The 17,270-nt window shown below is 44.8% G+C and overlaps 1 protein-coding gene across 3 annotated transcripts in view; it reads right to left on the bottom strand.

The window, feature by feature from the left end:
- Window positions 1-17,270, bottom strand: part of LOC138279996 (MARVEL domain-containing protein 3-like) — a 289,596-nt gene that overhangs the window by 121,611 nt on the left and 150,715 nt on the right. For all 3 annotated transcript variants that reach the window (XM_069219446.1, XM_069219445.1, XM_069219447.1), the window contains one exon: window positions 5,397-5,572. In XM_069219446.1, the coding sequence (XP_069075547.1) occupies window positions 5,397-5,572 (176 nt within the window). The remainder of the gene's footprint in view (window positions 1-5,396; window positions 5,573-17,270) is intronic.

Below are 17,270 nucleotides of genomic sequence, written 5' to 3'. Positions count from 1 at the left end.
CTAGGAAGGTAATCCGAATTGGAGACATTGATCGTCACTTTGACTAGGCCAGATCCCGCGCTGACCACTCATTGGCCCCCAGTGCTGGAGGAAGGAAGATGTGAGGATAGTCGCCTGCAGGGAGAAGCAATTAGTAATCTAGAGTTTAGGGAGTGGGGCCATCCTCTCTTAGGAGTTCTGCCTTCGGCTCCTTCTAATGTTCAACCCTCATAACCTCCTGCTGCGGGCTCCTCATTAGGTATCATAAGGGGCCCCTTGTTTCATTAAGTTGGGACGGAAATGGTAATACGGGGCAATCCATAGGGGGGCTAGAAATAACAGGGGTAAGGTTGTTCCATTTGCACCATCCAGAAGACTGCCCCGTCTGAATCTGCCACCTGAGCGCTGCCCATACGTGGCAGTATTAGCTGGTGTATCCCCCCACCCCCTTGAGTTTCCCCACGGTGAGTCAACGGAAAAATGCAGAACAAGGCGTCACTGGCTGAGCCAAAAACACTACTTTTCACCCCATGGAATCTAGGAATATACTACTTGTGTGAAGAATTGAGTGGATTGGTCCTACAAATAAGTCCATTGAGGGTGACTGTGTGGTGATTAATTGTAGAACCCCGGGTATATCAAAGCGGTTGATTTTCACTACCAGGCAACCTTCTATGATGGGACCAGGCATTAGGATTCTGCCCTTAGGTTTTTTCTATAAGCCCACCACCCCGTCGGTAGCTAGGGGTTTTAATTATCCGGAGCAGAGCTGTGCTCTCCTCCTGTGATATCTACCAGAAATAGGTTCACCCACTGTCTGATCTTGGTGAATTAGATTGTCAAACTATCACTGTACCTATGGGGGTTCCAGCTGGGGTTAAGCCAGATGGCTGCGCTCCTCAGGAGGGTATTCCAGCATGCGCATCCAGGGAACGAAGTTTCTTTTCATGGAACTGTACCAGTCTGGGGAATAAACTCTAAGACCCTCAGTGGTTTACGTTCATCTCCCAGTATGACATCATATTACTTCAAGAAACATGGGCACAGGATCTGTGTTCTGTAGAGGGTTTTGAGACCCACATTGTAGTAGCAACTCCTTATCAAGGGCCAAGAGCTAGTGGTGGTTTGGCTCTATTATTTTGACTAACTGCACAGCTGCAAGTTGTTCCAATCCCTCTTAGGCACAGTGGTATACAGATATCTTGGGTTGTGGTTTCTGAAACGTTTCACTTCTTTGTTGTAAATTATAATAACAATTTGTTACTCAGGGTGTCAGATCAGGTCTCTATTCCAAGCACTTCTGATCTTGGAAAGGAAGGTGGGCCCCTAAGTTGGGGTGTTTTAATGTCCTTTTTGCGGAAGATTCTAATGCCAAATTAGGAATGGACTCTTTGGGTGTAGATCCCCTCCTTATGGATGATTGGGTATCGGCCGCAGACCCCCCGGACCCTAGAGGTAAACTGCTGGTGACTGAAGTGAGACGTGCTGGTCTCTGATATATGCTGGAGAGTGGCAAGCGGTGACTTACTCAAACCCACTTTTGTTGGGTGGGGAAAAGGGACTATAATTGATTATATTTTTTATTTTTAATGGTTTTGCTGAGCATTTTATCAAGGGGCCGATCCATAACCAACCTTTTAGTGACCATAATGCCATAGAAGCTTGAATGGTTACTCCCACTACTGGACTGTGAACTTGACTCCAGGTGCAATAAGGCTGAGACCAAGGTAGGAGGTGAGCTGGAGGAAATGTTTGATCCCCATCCTACCGGTGGAGGTTAAGAGATGCAGTAATGTGTTTTCTAGCTCCCTCTTACTATTTGAGGCCCCACCAGTGGCCAATCTCGCAGTTTTTCAGTCTCTGAATAGCAACCTCAGATCCATTATGTTGGATCTTCAAGGAGAGCTAAAAGACCATAAAGATGGATGGTTTGATAAGAATTGCCGTATTGCCAATAAGCGCCTCCGCAAAGTCCTTAAGGACCACCCAAGGAACGGCCACTCCATCAGTGAAGCTAGGGCTGCTTACAATGAGGCAATAAAACGTAGGAAGCAATGTCTCTAAGAAGAGAGGTGGGAGCAGTTAGTGGGTGCCTGCAAGGTCGGGGATGTGAGATCCTTCTGGCGTATAGTGAATGGGAAGTCTGCTTATCCAGCTTTCCTTGACATTGTAGTGACCACCATACCTGCCCAAAAATGGGTTGCCCACTTCAAGAGGGTTTACTCACTGGACAGTGTAGAACAATTGGGGGAGGTGGACCTGGCTGCTCCCTCTCCGTTGCACTTAGATTTTAAATTAGAGGAAGTTCAGGTGTCAATCATTGGAATCCCTTCCAATTAATCACCCAGCCCTATGGACTTATATAAGGAAAATGTTACCCTGTGGGCTCTGCTATTGACTAATGTTCTTTACGCTGCATTGCAAACTGGTATCCCTAACTCATGGAAGTCAGCAGTAATAGTGCAGGTTTAGACAGGACACAGTATGTTACTGCCCCATCTCTTTCCTGGACTCCAGGGTTAAGATAGTGGGACGCATTGTCCTCCTTCGTATCGAAGAATGAATCAAAGCAAATAATATCTGCCCGGCCCAATATGGTTTTAGAGAGGGCATAGGGACAATGGAACAGTGCCTTAATCTTAATCTATTGGTGAGGAAATACGTGGTAGCCAAGAAGGGTGCTGTCTACCTGGCCTTTATGGACCTGAGCTGTGCCTTTGATAGCGCTGTTTGATCAAAACTATGGTCAATCCTGAAAGGTCTTGGGCTGCCCCAACCTTTGGTAAATTTTCTTCAAAGATGTTAACGCCTCAGTTAGATTTGGAAAGGCAGGGGGAATGCTCTGATGTTTTTAAACTAGCTAGGGGAGTCAGGCATGGATGTGTTATAGCACCAATCCTATTTTTATTATACATCAAAGGCCTGAATTCACATCTAGTTACCCACGGCAAAGATTTTTTAAAAGTCAAAAATAATCCTGTCCCCTCTTTATTATATGCAGATGACGCAGTCATCCTTTTTCACACACTGAATGGTCTTAAAGTTCTGGTGGATCTGTTTGTTGATTTTATGGGTGGCCTGCAACTTGATGTTAACACTTCTAAGACACATTTTATGTTTGTGGAAAGCGGAACCCGAAACTCAGACCGATCTTAATTAAGGATCAGGTGGTAACAAAGGTAATCTCCTTCTCATATCTGGGTGTCACCTTTGATGAGCACTGTACATGGACCAAATGTCTCGCAAACCGCTGTCTGAGCTTTGACCAGTCATGTGGGGCACTCTTTAGATCTGCTCGCTTAGTTGGGAGCAAGCCTGTTTTACCATTGCTGCAAATCTACAAGATGAAATGTTCACCTGTACTATTATGTGGCGCTAAAATCTGGGGGTACTCAACTGTATATCTATTTAGCGCAAAGAAAACCTTTTTTTTTTTTAATACAGAAAGCCATTAGGGCTGGGACTGGATAGCTCAAGACGTTTATGCATGAAGAGTTGGGTCTGACCTTTGCGGAAGATCATGCTAAAATTGTGATATGTTGTTGTGGATATCTTTCTGGAGTGGGGAAATGGCAAATTTTAACAGGGAAGTCATTGAGGACTGCCTCAATTGTGACTTAGGCCTTAAAATCCTATGGCTTAACTGTATATCAGCAGGGCGCCCAGACTTAATTTTTAATCCTGAAGCGTTGAAACGGGCTGACAAAAAGACGGTGAAGGAACTGCTATAAACACAGCTCAAGTGAAAGTAGAGAACACGCAGCCTTGGGTAGTAAGTCAGCAAGGGCCATGATGATTTTAATTACTCCTCTTGGCCCAGAACCCTATTTTTCCTTTGTTAGAAACCCATGGAAAAGAGTCCTTCTCACTACGTTCCATCCATTGCAAATATGCTTCCTGCCTGGCCAGTATGAGCATATTCGATTGTTCATCATATGAATTATGTAAATTGTAATGTTTTGTACTTTTATGATTCTTTTAAAATAATCGAAATAAAGGAATTTCAATCAATAATGGTATACATACATGTAGAAATTAAAAAAACAAAATCTATGCATATTTTTGCACAAAACACATTCTACCAAATACAACCTTCGATACGAGGTTAAATATTTAAACACAACTAGAACCTAAGAACGCGCTCTTTATGTTCTCTAAATACAGAGGAAGTTCCCACAGTGACCGTTATTAGAGTATAAAATGTTGTGCCCTACTGCAAAACTGTGTTGATGACACTGCCATTTTGCCAAACAATGGAAAGGGTCTTTATCTGCTGATTCTAGCACAGGATCTTCATCATGGACATTGTCAGCACCAACCACGGAAAGGCACTTACTCCTGCCTTCCCATGGTGGCAAATTATGTGTAGATTGATTCAGAACACCCACAACTTTACATGTTTACGAGTGTTCTTTTCATTTACAGGGTCATTTCAACAACCACATTTCCACAATTGCGCTCATAACCCTAATTTCATAAATGCTGTAAGAAGAGCTCAACCCCGTTTATGGTTTTTTGCACTCCTAACAAGCATCTGCAATGCAACGGGTCTCACATTTGCTTGTGTTTCATCTATTAGCATTGTACACGCCTAACCGGACTTTTATTGCCACATAAACTAATGATAAAAAGTAAAACAGTTTCACATATGTGAGCCGATGGTCGCCATGAGCGTGAAGGAGACACAGAAAAGGAAACAGAAGTTCGCTCGCAGTGAAACGTATCAGCAAAAGTGCAATTATCCATGTTACCAGCAAAAGTGCAATTGTCCATGTAACCAGCAAAAGTGCAAGTATCCATGTAACAGAACGGATGTCATGCAAAGCACTCAACTTCTGCCCAACAAGTTCAGACTGTGCAAGAAATGAAAAAATAAAGTAGTCCAGGAATCAGCTGAAAACATGGAGCCTCGTATGTTTTTAGTAGTTTACCGGTGCGCTCGAGGAGGACTAAATACTGGAAAAGGCATGACATATGCATGCGTTTCACAAATGGAATCAATCGATTTTTAAAAGGCAAGCCCACAAACTAATGAAAGTGACTGGCATGACGTGGACAGAAGCCCACATAGAGATTACAACATGGTCCAGAGCGCTTGCACGCGCTCAACCTAAAAAAGTAACATTTTCCCAATGCCGAGCCTGTGAATCGAGGAGTGGATTTGCCATGTGTACAAGGTTTTCTTGGCAAGACTATGTGGAATGCAGATGAGTGTGAATGCCATGACTTCTGAAACTCACTGTACTTTTTGATGGACACTTTTGTTGTTACTAAAAATTAACCAACAGCAACATACTTGTGTAATAGTTATTAATCCAACAGATTTAGTGCAACCATAACAGACTTAACCTCTTCATTCACTGTAGCTTCAAACATGCTTTTTCTATTCATGCACAAGGCTTTGAAGAATAACATACCTCTCCGGGAACATAAATTTGAGCACTTTTCAGAAAAGGACAGCTTTTTCAACGGCATGTTGCGTGAAGGAACGCCGTACGACTGGGAGGCTGACACAGGTGATCTTAAATGTGGCTCAGAGTGAACAGCTGGTGGTCTTGACTGCTGGCTGCGTGGAGGGCCTTGTGAAGGAGGTCTGTGCAGAGGAAAAACGTAGTTCATCAATGGATGGCAAAACAGAAGTTTGAGACAATTTCTTTATAACACTTTGATCAAATGCCAATTTGGAGCTTGCTCTGCATCCAAAAACATGCACTACTCACGTAAGGAAGTGTTAGGCTGAAGGTGCCCGTAGCGTGCCACGTGGTACAAACAAAGGCCAGACGGATGTGGACAAACAGCAATTCCCTGGAAGACTTCAAGGCCTTCAAAGCTGCCATCAAATCCCATCTCATCAGAGCCACCAGGAAAGCCCCCCTGCGGGACCGTATCAGTGCCACCACTCACAGTTCCAAAGAGATCTTTGCCGTGGTCAAAGAGTTTGCCAAACCCTAATCGGAAATGGCAAACATTCCTCCATCCCAATACATCTACGACCAACTAGCAAACTTCTTTAAAAAAAAAAAGATATACGCCAGCTTCGAAACCCAAGACTCTCCAACAACATTACTGCTCAGACACCACGAACCATCGGAGATCCTGCACCACTGGACACCCTCATCACGGACAAGACATGCTCCATCATCAGCAGCATCCACTGCAGGGCCTCTACGGACCCGTGCCCACGATGTTTTCAACAAAGCAAATACCTTTATTGCACCAGAGCTCCGACACACCTTTAATTGTTCCATAGATACAGCTACCTTCGCAGAGGACTGGAAGTACGCCGACATGTGTCCACTCCTTAACAAACTCACAGTCAGCCCCCTGGACATCCAGAATTACCTCCCCATCTATCTGCTGCCTTTCCCAGCAACGTTTATTGAAGAGGCCATCAACACACAGCCTCATTAGCACACCAAAGACAACAACATCCTGGACATCTCCCAATCTGGTTTAACCTCTTAGTTGCTGGGCCTTCCCCCCTCCCACCCCCTCCAGTGCTGAGCCCTTTTTTGGCTATTTGGGGTAGTTCGCGCTTAGGCCTTCATAACCTTTTGTCCACATAAGCTATCCACGCCAAATTTGCGTCTTTTTTTCCCCCACCATCCTAGGGATTCTAATGGTACCCAGAGTTTGGGGTTTCCCCTGGAGGAGACCAAGAAATTAGCCAAAAAACAGTGAAAATTTCGTTTTTTCCAAAACAAATGGGGAAAAAGGGCTGCTGAAGAAGGCTTGTGGTTTTTTTCCCTGAAAATGCCATCAACAAAGGGGTTCTGGTGCTGAAATCACCATCTTCCCACCTTTCAGGAATGGGCAGACTTGAATCAGAAAACCACATTTTTCAACACAAATTTGGCATTTTACTGGGGCATACCCCATTTTTACTATTGTTGGTGCTTTCAGCCTCCTTCCAGATAGTGACAGGAATGAGCCCGGAAAGCTAAACATATCTGAAAACTAGACAAAATTCTGAATTCAGCAAGGGGTCATTTGTGTAGATCCTACAAGGTTTTCCTACAGAAAATAACAGCTGAAATAAGAAAATATTGAAATTGAGCTGAAAACAACAGCCATTTTTCTTTATGTTTTACTCTGTAACTTTTTCCTGCGATGTCAGATTTCTAAAAACAATATACCGTTTTGTCTGCTGGACTCTTCTGGTTGCAGGGATATAAAGGGCTTGTAGGTTCATCAAGAACCCTAGGTACCCAGAGCCAATAAATGAGCTGCACCCTGCAGTTGGTTTTCATTCTATACTGGGTATACAGCAATTCATTTGCTGAAATATGAAGAGTGAAAAATAAGTAGCAAGAAAACCTTTGCATTTCCAAAATGGGCTCAAGATAAGGTTTTGAGGAGCAGTGGTTATTTGCACATCTCTGAATTCCGGGGTGCCCATACTAGCATGTGAATTGCAGGGCATTTCTCAAATAGACGTCTTTTTTACACACTCTCTTATATTTGGAAGGAAAAAAATGTAGAGAAAGATAAGGGGCAATAACACTTGTTTTGCTATTCTATGTTCCCCCAAGTCTCCCGATAAAAATTATACCTCACTTGTGTGGGTAGGCCTAGCGCCCGCGACAGGAAATGCCCCAAAACACAACATGGACACATCACATTTTTTTGACAGAAAACAGAGCTGTTTTTTGCAAAGTGCCTACATGTAGATTTTGGCCTCTAGCTCAGCCGGCACATAAGGAAACCTACCAAACCTGTGCATTTTTGAAAACTAGAGACCTAGGGGAATCCAAGATGGGGTGACTTGTGGGGCTCTGACCAGGTTCTGTTACCCAGAATCCTTTGCAAACTTCAAAAAGTGGCTAAAAAAACAAGTTTTCCTCTCATTTCGGTGACCGAAAGTTCTGGAATCTGAGAGGAGCCACAAATTTCCTTCCACCCAGCGTTCCCCCAACTCTCCCGATAAAAATGATACCTCACTTGTGTGGGTAGGCCTAGTGCCCGCGACAGGAAGAGCCCCAAAACACAACGTGGACACATCACATTTTTTCATAGAAAACAGTGCCTACCTGTGGATTTTGGCCTCTAGCTCAGCAGGCTCCTGGGGAAACCTAGCAAACCAGTGCATTTTTGAAAACTAGAAACCCAGGGTAATCCAAGATGGGGTGACTTGTGGGGTTCTGACCATGTTCTGTTACCCTGAATCCTTTGCAAACATCAACATTTGGCCCAAAAAACACTTTTTCCTCTCATTTCGGTGACAGAAAGTTCTGGAATCTGAGAGGAGCCACAGATTTCCTTCCACCCAGCATTCCCCCAAGTCTCCCGATAAAAAAGGTACCTCACTTGTGTGGGTAGGCCTGGTGCCCGCGACAGGAATAGATCACACAACGGTCAATGTTGGTCCTTACATGAGGCAGCTGTTGACCCTGGGGTGATCCATTCCTGACGCAGGCACTAGGTGTAGGCACTCAAGTGGGGTAGTGTTTTTATCAGGACAGGTGAGGAGTCACTGGGTGGTAGGAATTTTGTGGATCCCAGCATATTCCTGTAGTTTGTGTGACAGAAATGCGAGAAAAATAGAGTTTTTATTCAACATTTCAGCTTTACAGGGTATACTGGGTAAGAAAATTTGGGGAATCCACACAAGTGACACCTCTGTGGACTCCCCCGAATGTCTAGTTTCTAGAAATGTTTGGGTTTAGTGTGTTTCTCTATATGGCCGCCGAAACCAGGACCAAAAACACAGGTGCCTGCCTTACAAAACCAGTTTGTTTTGCCATAGATAATTTTGATGTCTCCACAATACAATTTGGGCGGTGGAATTTGGGGCTGAACTAAATTGGGGAGCTCCCAAGAGAGCACTCTCTCTCTCTATATCTCTCTCTCTCTCTCTCTCTCTGCTTGCCGCCGCATTCACCTGCTCTCTGGGTTGGGCTAATCCACTATTACCCAGTTGCACAAACTGCTTGCGGAGGGACAGCAGGACTGTCCTCATCACCTCCCTCATAATGTACTGGAAGAGGAGTTATCAAATGGGACTCCTCCGACTGAAAAATCACTCCCAGAGTCTGCGCCATTGTCCTATCCCTCAGATGCTGTCTCAGTATCTGATGTCTCAGTCTCTGATCCTATGTCAGAGCTGTCCTCTATAACCCGAGTGCCGGCAGCAGTCATCCATCAAGATGCCATCTCTGCTATTGGCTAAACTGTTGCTCTAAAACACTAGCCTACGTAGACAGTCACAAAATCGACGGTGTGTGTGAGATACGTGCAACAGTAGAGGCCACCTTACCTGCGCTTCTTCCCTCAATCAGCACGTTCTTTCAAGACACTCAAAAAACACCTTGTCACATACCATTCGTCACAGTCTTTAGCACCTCCTGCGCCCAGTCCAACAATCATTATTGGTGCTCCCACTCCCTCCTCCTCCTCCTCGGATTCCCTAATTACCACCCAGCAAAAGTGCCCTTCATCTCTCCATAGCCGCCCTCCACCCCGCACATACATTTCATTGGTATTATAGCGCAGGTAATGGCTGACTTTACTAATGTATTCAGCTATTTACATAAAATACAGATTTGCTCTTTGCAGTAGGCATATAAACCTTCTGCGCTTGTTTATGGCACTAAAACTGCCACAAGACAAGTCTGACCCTTTTGCAGCAGAAACATAGTCACAATACTTACTTGACTTTTTTATTGCTGCCTAAAAGCTACAGTTGAAAAGCGTCAGTTGAAGTATGTGCATGTCTTTGAAGACGCAAGCTGCAAGACAACTGGCGGCAAATATATATATATATATATATATATAAAAATATATAAAACTTTTATATGTGGGACTGGTTTTCCTGGGGGCCGATCGCAGCCTCCAGGGAAACCACACACATATTGACAAAAGTGATATATATGGCCCCCAGGGAAACCCTACAACAACTAAAAAAAATATTGCCCCCACAAGGGGTTACCCTGCCCACGGGGGGGGTGCATGACTGCACCCCCTGCCCCCCCAGCAGGGGGCACCTACCTTTTTTTTTTAAACAAAATATGCCCCCTGGGGAGGTGGGAGGAAACCTGAAACACTTTCAGGAAGGCCTCGTAAGAAAGGGGATATTCTCCCCTTTCTTACGAGGCCTTCCCGAACGTGGGGAAGGCCGTTTTCCCCATCAGAGCAGGAAACGGCCCCAAGGCTGCTTCCTGCTCCGATGGGGAAATCAACTTTGTAACGTCAGCGCATCTCGCAGTGCGCTGATGTCACAAAGGGGCGGGGGGGAGACATGGAAGCTTCCATGTCTCCCGGGGATATTAAAAAAAAAAAAAAAACGCACCGAGGATTTATTAACCCCCTCCCTGGTGTCGACCACTGGTCGTAACCCGCACCAGGGAGGTGGTGCGGGCGTCGGTCAACGCCCGCAGTGAAGGGGTTAGGGAGCAATCTCAGCACGGAGACCGCCCTCCTCACTGCCACAGATGACATCTGCTTGCTCCTCTGACCACAGCCATACAGCAGTCCTCATCCTACTGGACCTACATGCCTTCTTCGACATGGTTTCGCACCTCACCCTCTGCTCCAAGCAGCCGGCATCTGTGGAAAGGCCGCTAGAATAGATACGCTCCTTCCTGTCTGGCAGAACACAGAGTCAGACTCCAGCCTCATCTGTAAGAACCTACGGAGATCAGCTGTGGAGTTCCACAGGGCTTCTATCCGAGCCTCACACTCTTCTACACAGCTCCGCTCACATCCATCGTCAGGAACCACAGACTGAACATCGTCTCCTATGCCGACACCCAGCTGATCATCTCACTGACCAAATAGCCCACAACTGCCAAAAAGAATTTCCACAAGGTGATGGAAGCCGTCGCAACTGCATGAAGGACATCTGCCTTAAGCTCAACTCTGACAAGACCAAGATCCTCATCCTGGGAGAACTCCTGGTGGCCAGCCACCCTCTGCACCCACCTCCCCAATGTACCACAGGTACAACCTCGATTTCATCCGGGACTCATAGCTCACCATGACCCACCAAGTCAACTCAGTCGTATCCTCCTGTTTTCACACACACAGACTTTTCCAGAAGATCTACAAATGGATAGCAAAGGACTGCTGCAGAACCACAACCCATGCCCTGGTTACCAGCAGTCCCAACTATGGCAATGCCCTCTATACCAGCACCACCCAAAACAACCTGAAGAAACTGCAGCACATCCAAAATGCCTCCGCCAGACTCATCCTGGAACTTAACTGCTGCAAACACATCAATCATCGCCGAAGAGACCTCTACCGACTTCCTACTGAGAAAATAATTAACTTCAAACTCCTTGCACACACATACAAGGCCATCCACAACCTAGGACCCACCTACCTCAACCACCGCATCACCTTCTACTCCCTACCAGACCTCTCCACTCAACAGGCACTAGCCACAATACCCCGCATACGGAAGACATCGGTTGGAGAAAGATACTTTGCCTACCCCACAGCAAAGAGCTGAAACACCCTGCAGCTCAGGTAGTCACCATTGTTTCCGCAATTCAGGAAGGACTGTAAAAACCTGGCTATTCAACTGAAGCACAGAGGACAAACTCCCCTCAATGCCTTGAGACACTTACGGTGAGAAGTTTCTCTCTATAAATCCTGATTTGATTTGAATGCCCCACCCACACAAAAACAATAACCATAACCTGCCAGAACCCAGAGAAATATGGAAATACCGACGTACCCACTTGTTTATGTTAAGATTTTATGATACAAAGGATGTATGGTTTAGATAGATAGTTCCATAGATACAGCTACCTTCCCCGAGGACTGGAAGCACGCCGACATCTGGCCACTCCTGAAGAAACCCACAGTCAGCCCCCTGGACCTCAATAATTACCTCCACATATCTCTGCTGCCTTTCCCAGCAAAGGTGATTGAAAAGGCCATCAACACACAGCTTCATTAGCACATCAAAGACAACAACATCCTGGACATCTCCCAATCTGGTTTCAGGAGCAACCACAACACAGACCGCCCTCCTCACTGCCACAGATGACATCTGCTCATCCCTCCTTTGACCACAGCCATACAGCAGTCCTCATCCTACTGGACCTACATGCCTTCTTTGACACGGTTTCGCAGCTCACCCTCTGCTCCAGGCTTCAAGCAGCCGGCATCCGTGGAAAGGACCTAGAATGGATACGCTCGTTCCTGTATGGCAGAACACAGTCAGACTCCAGCCTCATCTGTCAGAACCTAGGGAGATCAGCTATGGAGTTCCACAGGGCTTCTACCCGAGCCCCACACTCTTCTACGTGGCTCAGCTCACGTCCATCATCAGGAACCACGGACTGAATATCGTCTCCTATTCCGACAACCTTATGTGTGAGACGTTGCTCGCTATAAGTCCTGATTTGATTTGAATGCCCTACCCTAAACAAAACAAATAACCATAACCTGCCAGAACCCAGAGAAATATGGAAACACAGACGTACTCACTTGTTTATGTTATGATACGATGGATTTATGGTTTAATATGTATTTGTTTAGATCCCCGTTGTGTCGATACGTGATTTGCCCACACTAGTGAGAAAATTAATTTTAATAAGTTTTTTCCAAATTTATGCGTATAATCTACTTACTATTTTTGTGGGATGCTATTGTTTTTCCTGGTCATTTTTATTTTTACTTTGTGAATGTTTTAAAGTGGATGTAATAATCAGTAAGAGCACGATAGTCTATTCACTATCTCTATACAGGTCTGCTTGTTAAAGGAAGTAGGGCACTGTGTTTTGGTATTACGCCTTTGACAAAGACCGGCAGGTCAAAACGCATCACGGCGCTTTTGGAATAAAATTTATGAGCGTGAATCACAAAGTGCGGGCTTCTCCTTGCTTGTTGAAGGTGCTTGGTGACTATGAATGTTTAGCTGGTCCTGCGCCAGCTGCCTGGCACTGACCCCTGGTCGGAAGAGCAGCAGGTTCGTGTTTGTTGGTTATACATATCCGACTCCCACCGCCATTGGCTGATGGAGTTTGAATTGGACATTAGGGATAATTGGGGGTGAGGAGTTGGTTAAGCGCCAGTTCTTGTGCTGTAGTCAGGCACAGGTGCTGGCTGTCTCCCACTTCATTTGCCTGCTCGAGAACCCTTGGTTTATGATGTCTTACTGACAATGGCAGGGGTTCCGCCTCTTGGTTTGGATTAAGATTGAGACGGCGTGACTAGCACTCTTGGATCTTGTTTGGAGAAGAGAAGTGGCGTGTAGGGGAGACTACAGCTGCTAACATGAGTGAAGCCAGTTTGCAGAGGTTGGAGATAGCACGTGGTCTGTTCTCGGAGGAGGTTGATGGCCAGCAATTGGAAAATAGTGGAGATATCCAAGATGTGGGAGAAGGAGCTCAGACTTTAAAACGACAATTGTATCTTTTGAAAAACTCACAAGGAAGTGATAGCCCTGGATAATTACATTGAGGTGGATAGAGTACCACCCAGGTGAAGCATTTTGATAACTCCTACATATCAGAACACACATCCAAAATTGTTGGAGGAGTGGTCAGTGCTCATGGCGGCAATGTGCAGGACCATGTTGGGCTTACTTTCTAAATGTGCAACAATGGAATTAGAGCAAGTGACTGAAGAAATTAGAGCGTTTAAAGCGTTCCTGACCCAACGTCCTGCACTAAATGAAGATTCAAGCTTTTTATAAACAGATGGAAGTGAGAGTTAGCAAATATGATGTGGAAATGAAGACAAAGAAAAAAAATTGAAATATGGAAGGGATACGGTTGACTATGCAAATGGATGGATCCTTACATTTGGGTGTACATTTGGTACACCCAGACATGAAGTTCAACAAGTGTCCTCTCTGAGGCAACAGGGCCTGGCGGTTTCTGAGTCTAGTTCTGATAATTATTCTGATTTGGATGAGACTCGGGGCCAAGTTGGATCTGTGGACCAGCCCTTTACAACCCTCAACAGTTTACAGCAAAATCAAAGCCCCATAATAAAACCTCCAAAAGGCAGAGGAGGCACTGCCGAAGGAGGTACAAAATTAGACAAGGGCAACAAACAACAAAAAGAGTCAATCTGTTGCATGGGAAGGATACAAGACAGAATAGACGGAACAAGTGATAGGTGAGAATAGTTTAACAGTTATTAATTTATCCACTCATGCACTAACTACTGCTGAACGTTCCTTTTAAGAACTGGGTTAGTCATTTTGTCCTACTGCTGACTTTGATTATTCTAGAACTTGTATAGATGTATTTTAGTTCATTAGACAATTGAAACCTTTGAAGGTGCATATGCAACAGAAGGGGAAGAGTAGATCTTTGCCTATTGGAGAAATTGCTACTGAGGGTGGACATGGTACTATGGCTGATAATTTATGTATTGGCGACATTGAAGATCTAGCAGCTCCTAGGGAATTGGAATGTGGGGGTATGGACTGGGACATGGAGAGGGATCTCTTGTGTTTGGAACTGGATAAATAAAGTAGGAACGATTTGGGCCCAAAGTCAAGATGCAATCCAGTCACTCCCTCCCACCCCCCTAATGATATTATTTCATGGGGTAGTATCTTCAGAACTTTTAAAACTATGGCATAACTGTTGTAAGGATTTTGCTAAAACTCTCACAGCAGGGCAATGTTTAGCTTTGGGTAATTTGACCAAAGCTACCTCCATTGTCATAAAACCTGCAGACGAAGGTGGCAATGTTTTCCTGTGGCACGTGAATAAATATCGGCAGGAGGCATAGAGATAGCTAGTCCGATCAGACAGTTCTGAAAAAGCTTCACTAGGAGCATACAATAAAACCATTACACAGTATCATTTCATGCTATCTGACTGGCATAAGCAGGGCCTCCGGACTACAGAGGAATTTCAGTTCCTGTTGACTGGAAAACAGATTAGATTGCACCATGTTTTTATATGTTGCCTAAAATACACAAGCATGACGCAAACCCCCCCCCTCACCATCCCCCAAGGAAGACCTATTATTTCAGACATCAATAGTCTTTTGAAGAATACATCGATCTACCTGGCTCATTTTCTTTGTCCCTACATTTTGTGCTTACCCACATTTTATAGGGACAGTATGGATTTTATTTCCAAAATCCAGGGTATCCCTTGAAGGTTGACCTTCATTATGGCCACAATTGATGTTGTGTCCATGTATACATGTATCGATCACCAGCTGGGTATACATGCATGCAGACATTTTTTTCTGTGACAATTCTTTAGCCTTTACAACCACTCTATGATGCTTTTAGAGATGTTAAAGTTCTGTCTCGAGCATAACTATATTTTATTTGAAGAATAGTGGCATAGGCAGTAGACAGAGATGGCAATGGGGAGTTGTTTCGCTCCCAGTTATGCTGGTATATTCATGGGATGGTGGGAATCACAGGTTGTTTGGACAGATGGAAATGAGTAATGGACACAGCATTTAATTTTTGGACAAGGTACATTGCTGATCTTCTTATGATCTGAGATGGGCTGCAGTCCACCCTAGATACATTCCTGGTCTGGATAAATGATAATGATGTAAACCTGAGGTTTACACATAAGACAGATAAAGTAAAGATGGAAATTTTGGATGTACTTGTTACAGTGGAGGAAAGTATGTTGCATACTAGCCTTCATCGTAAGAGTACAGCAGGGAATAGCATATTACATGCTCGGAGTCACCATCCGCCAAGTGGAATATCCCATATGGGGAATTACTCAGGGTGAAAAGGAACAGTAGCATGCAGGAGCGTTTTTTGACACAAGAAATAATGACAAAGATTCTTGTTCAGAGGGTATCCTGGGAAGATTATTAAAGCAGCTTGTGAAAAGGCCACGAGAGTCAGTATAGATAGCCTCCTCTTACCCAAAGTAAAAACCAGAGAGGGAAATGCAATAAGGTTTATTTTACGACTTACAACAGTGAATCAGCTGCAGTGAAAAGAGTTATGAATAAATATTGGCATTTAATTACATCAGATAAAGTAATAGGCAATTTCTTAGTCTGTATCCCTCTTTAACATACAGGAAGTGCAAATCGCTGAGGGATATGTTAGTACACAGTGGCTCAACAAAATAAACAGGATCCTGGCTGACGAACCACAAGATTTGTACACATGTAAGAGATGTAAGGCATGTGGCCATAGTAGGAACAGAAAGAAATACACTACCCACGGGTCCCGTTGTAGTTCAGACTTTGTGTTATTTGTCTTCATTTGTACTTGTGGCCTTCAGTACGTGAGAAGTACTGTGTTCCCTGTCAAGAAAAGGATACTTGAACACTTTTGTGCAATTAGGAACACTGACTTTATTTATGCATTGGCAAGACAGTGACAAAGTGCAAAAAGTAGACCCTGATGAGCTATCTTTCTTTGGGATTGACAAGGTGAGACCGAATGCGAGAGGAGTAGACATGGAACTCACCTTGAGACGGTTGGAATCCGAATATGTTATGAGACTGAACAGCAAATTTCCCAGAGGACTGAATCAAGATGAGGAATTCCATGTGCATATGGGTCAAACCAAATGAACTGGTGGCTATCGTGAACACTATGGTACAATTATGTCTCAGTTCAGAAGATCTTAATGAATGTATCTTTGTCTCTCTTTTCATTTCTTACAGCAATGATGATTTTGACTTGTAAATCTTACTCTTATCATTATGGTGGTGTTCTAAATTTGAATTACTATGTTTCTACTGTTTAATGGTGATTAGGGGGTTTAAATTGTTTTAGCAGAGTTAATTTGGAGTAAGTACATGTAGGGACCTGTGTTTTCCACTTTGTTTCCCTTGACCTCTTTTTCTTTTCTCTGTGTTATTATATGAGTAGGATTGGACTATCGTGGTGCCTGGGTTCTATCACTGTTTTGGAATAGGGTGCTATCTGTGATCTGCCACCTCGTAGCTCCACAGGCAAGTGAAGCCCTTCTGTCCCTGAACTCTGATCGCTGTCAGTAGTTCGAGGCCCTCCTCCACCCGCAGGCTTCTGCCTGCGCCTCATCCCTGGTGTCTAGTGGGAGAGCTCTGCTAGGCTGCCCTCTGCCTCTTTTCTCCTTCTCACTGTTCTTATTCTTTTGTGTGTTGTTCTTTTTGTGCCTTTCCTTTCTGCACTTTTTCTCTATCTTTTCCTTCTTCATTCCTCTCTTTCGCTCTCCCCGCTCGCTCTCCCCGTCACTGCTGCCCCTGTGGCCCGCCGCCCTATTCTCTGTCATTCTCTATCCCCGCCACTGCTGCCCCCTTGGCCCGCCCCCTTTTTCACACTGTTTCCCGCTCCAGCCTCCCAGCTGTCCTCTCCTTCCCCCTCGCTACTTAATGGCAGCCACTGCGCAGTGGACACGCAC

This window comes from Pleurodeles waltl, chromosome 2_2 (genome assembly GCF_031143425.1).
Source record: "Pleurodeles waltl isolate 20211129_DDA chromosome 2_2, aPleWal1.hap1.20221129, whole genome shotgun sequence".
Classification (NCBI taxonomy): Eukaryota; Metazoa; Chordata; class Amphibia; order Caudata; family Salamandridae; genus Pleurodeles; species Pleurodeles waltl.
This window is presented reverse-complemented; position numbering and strand designations above follow the sequence as displayed.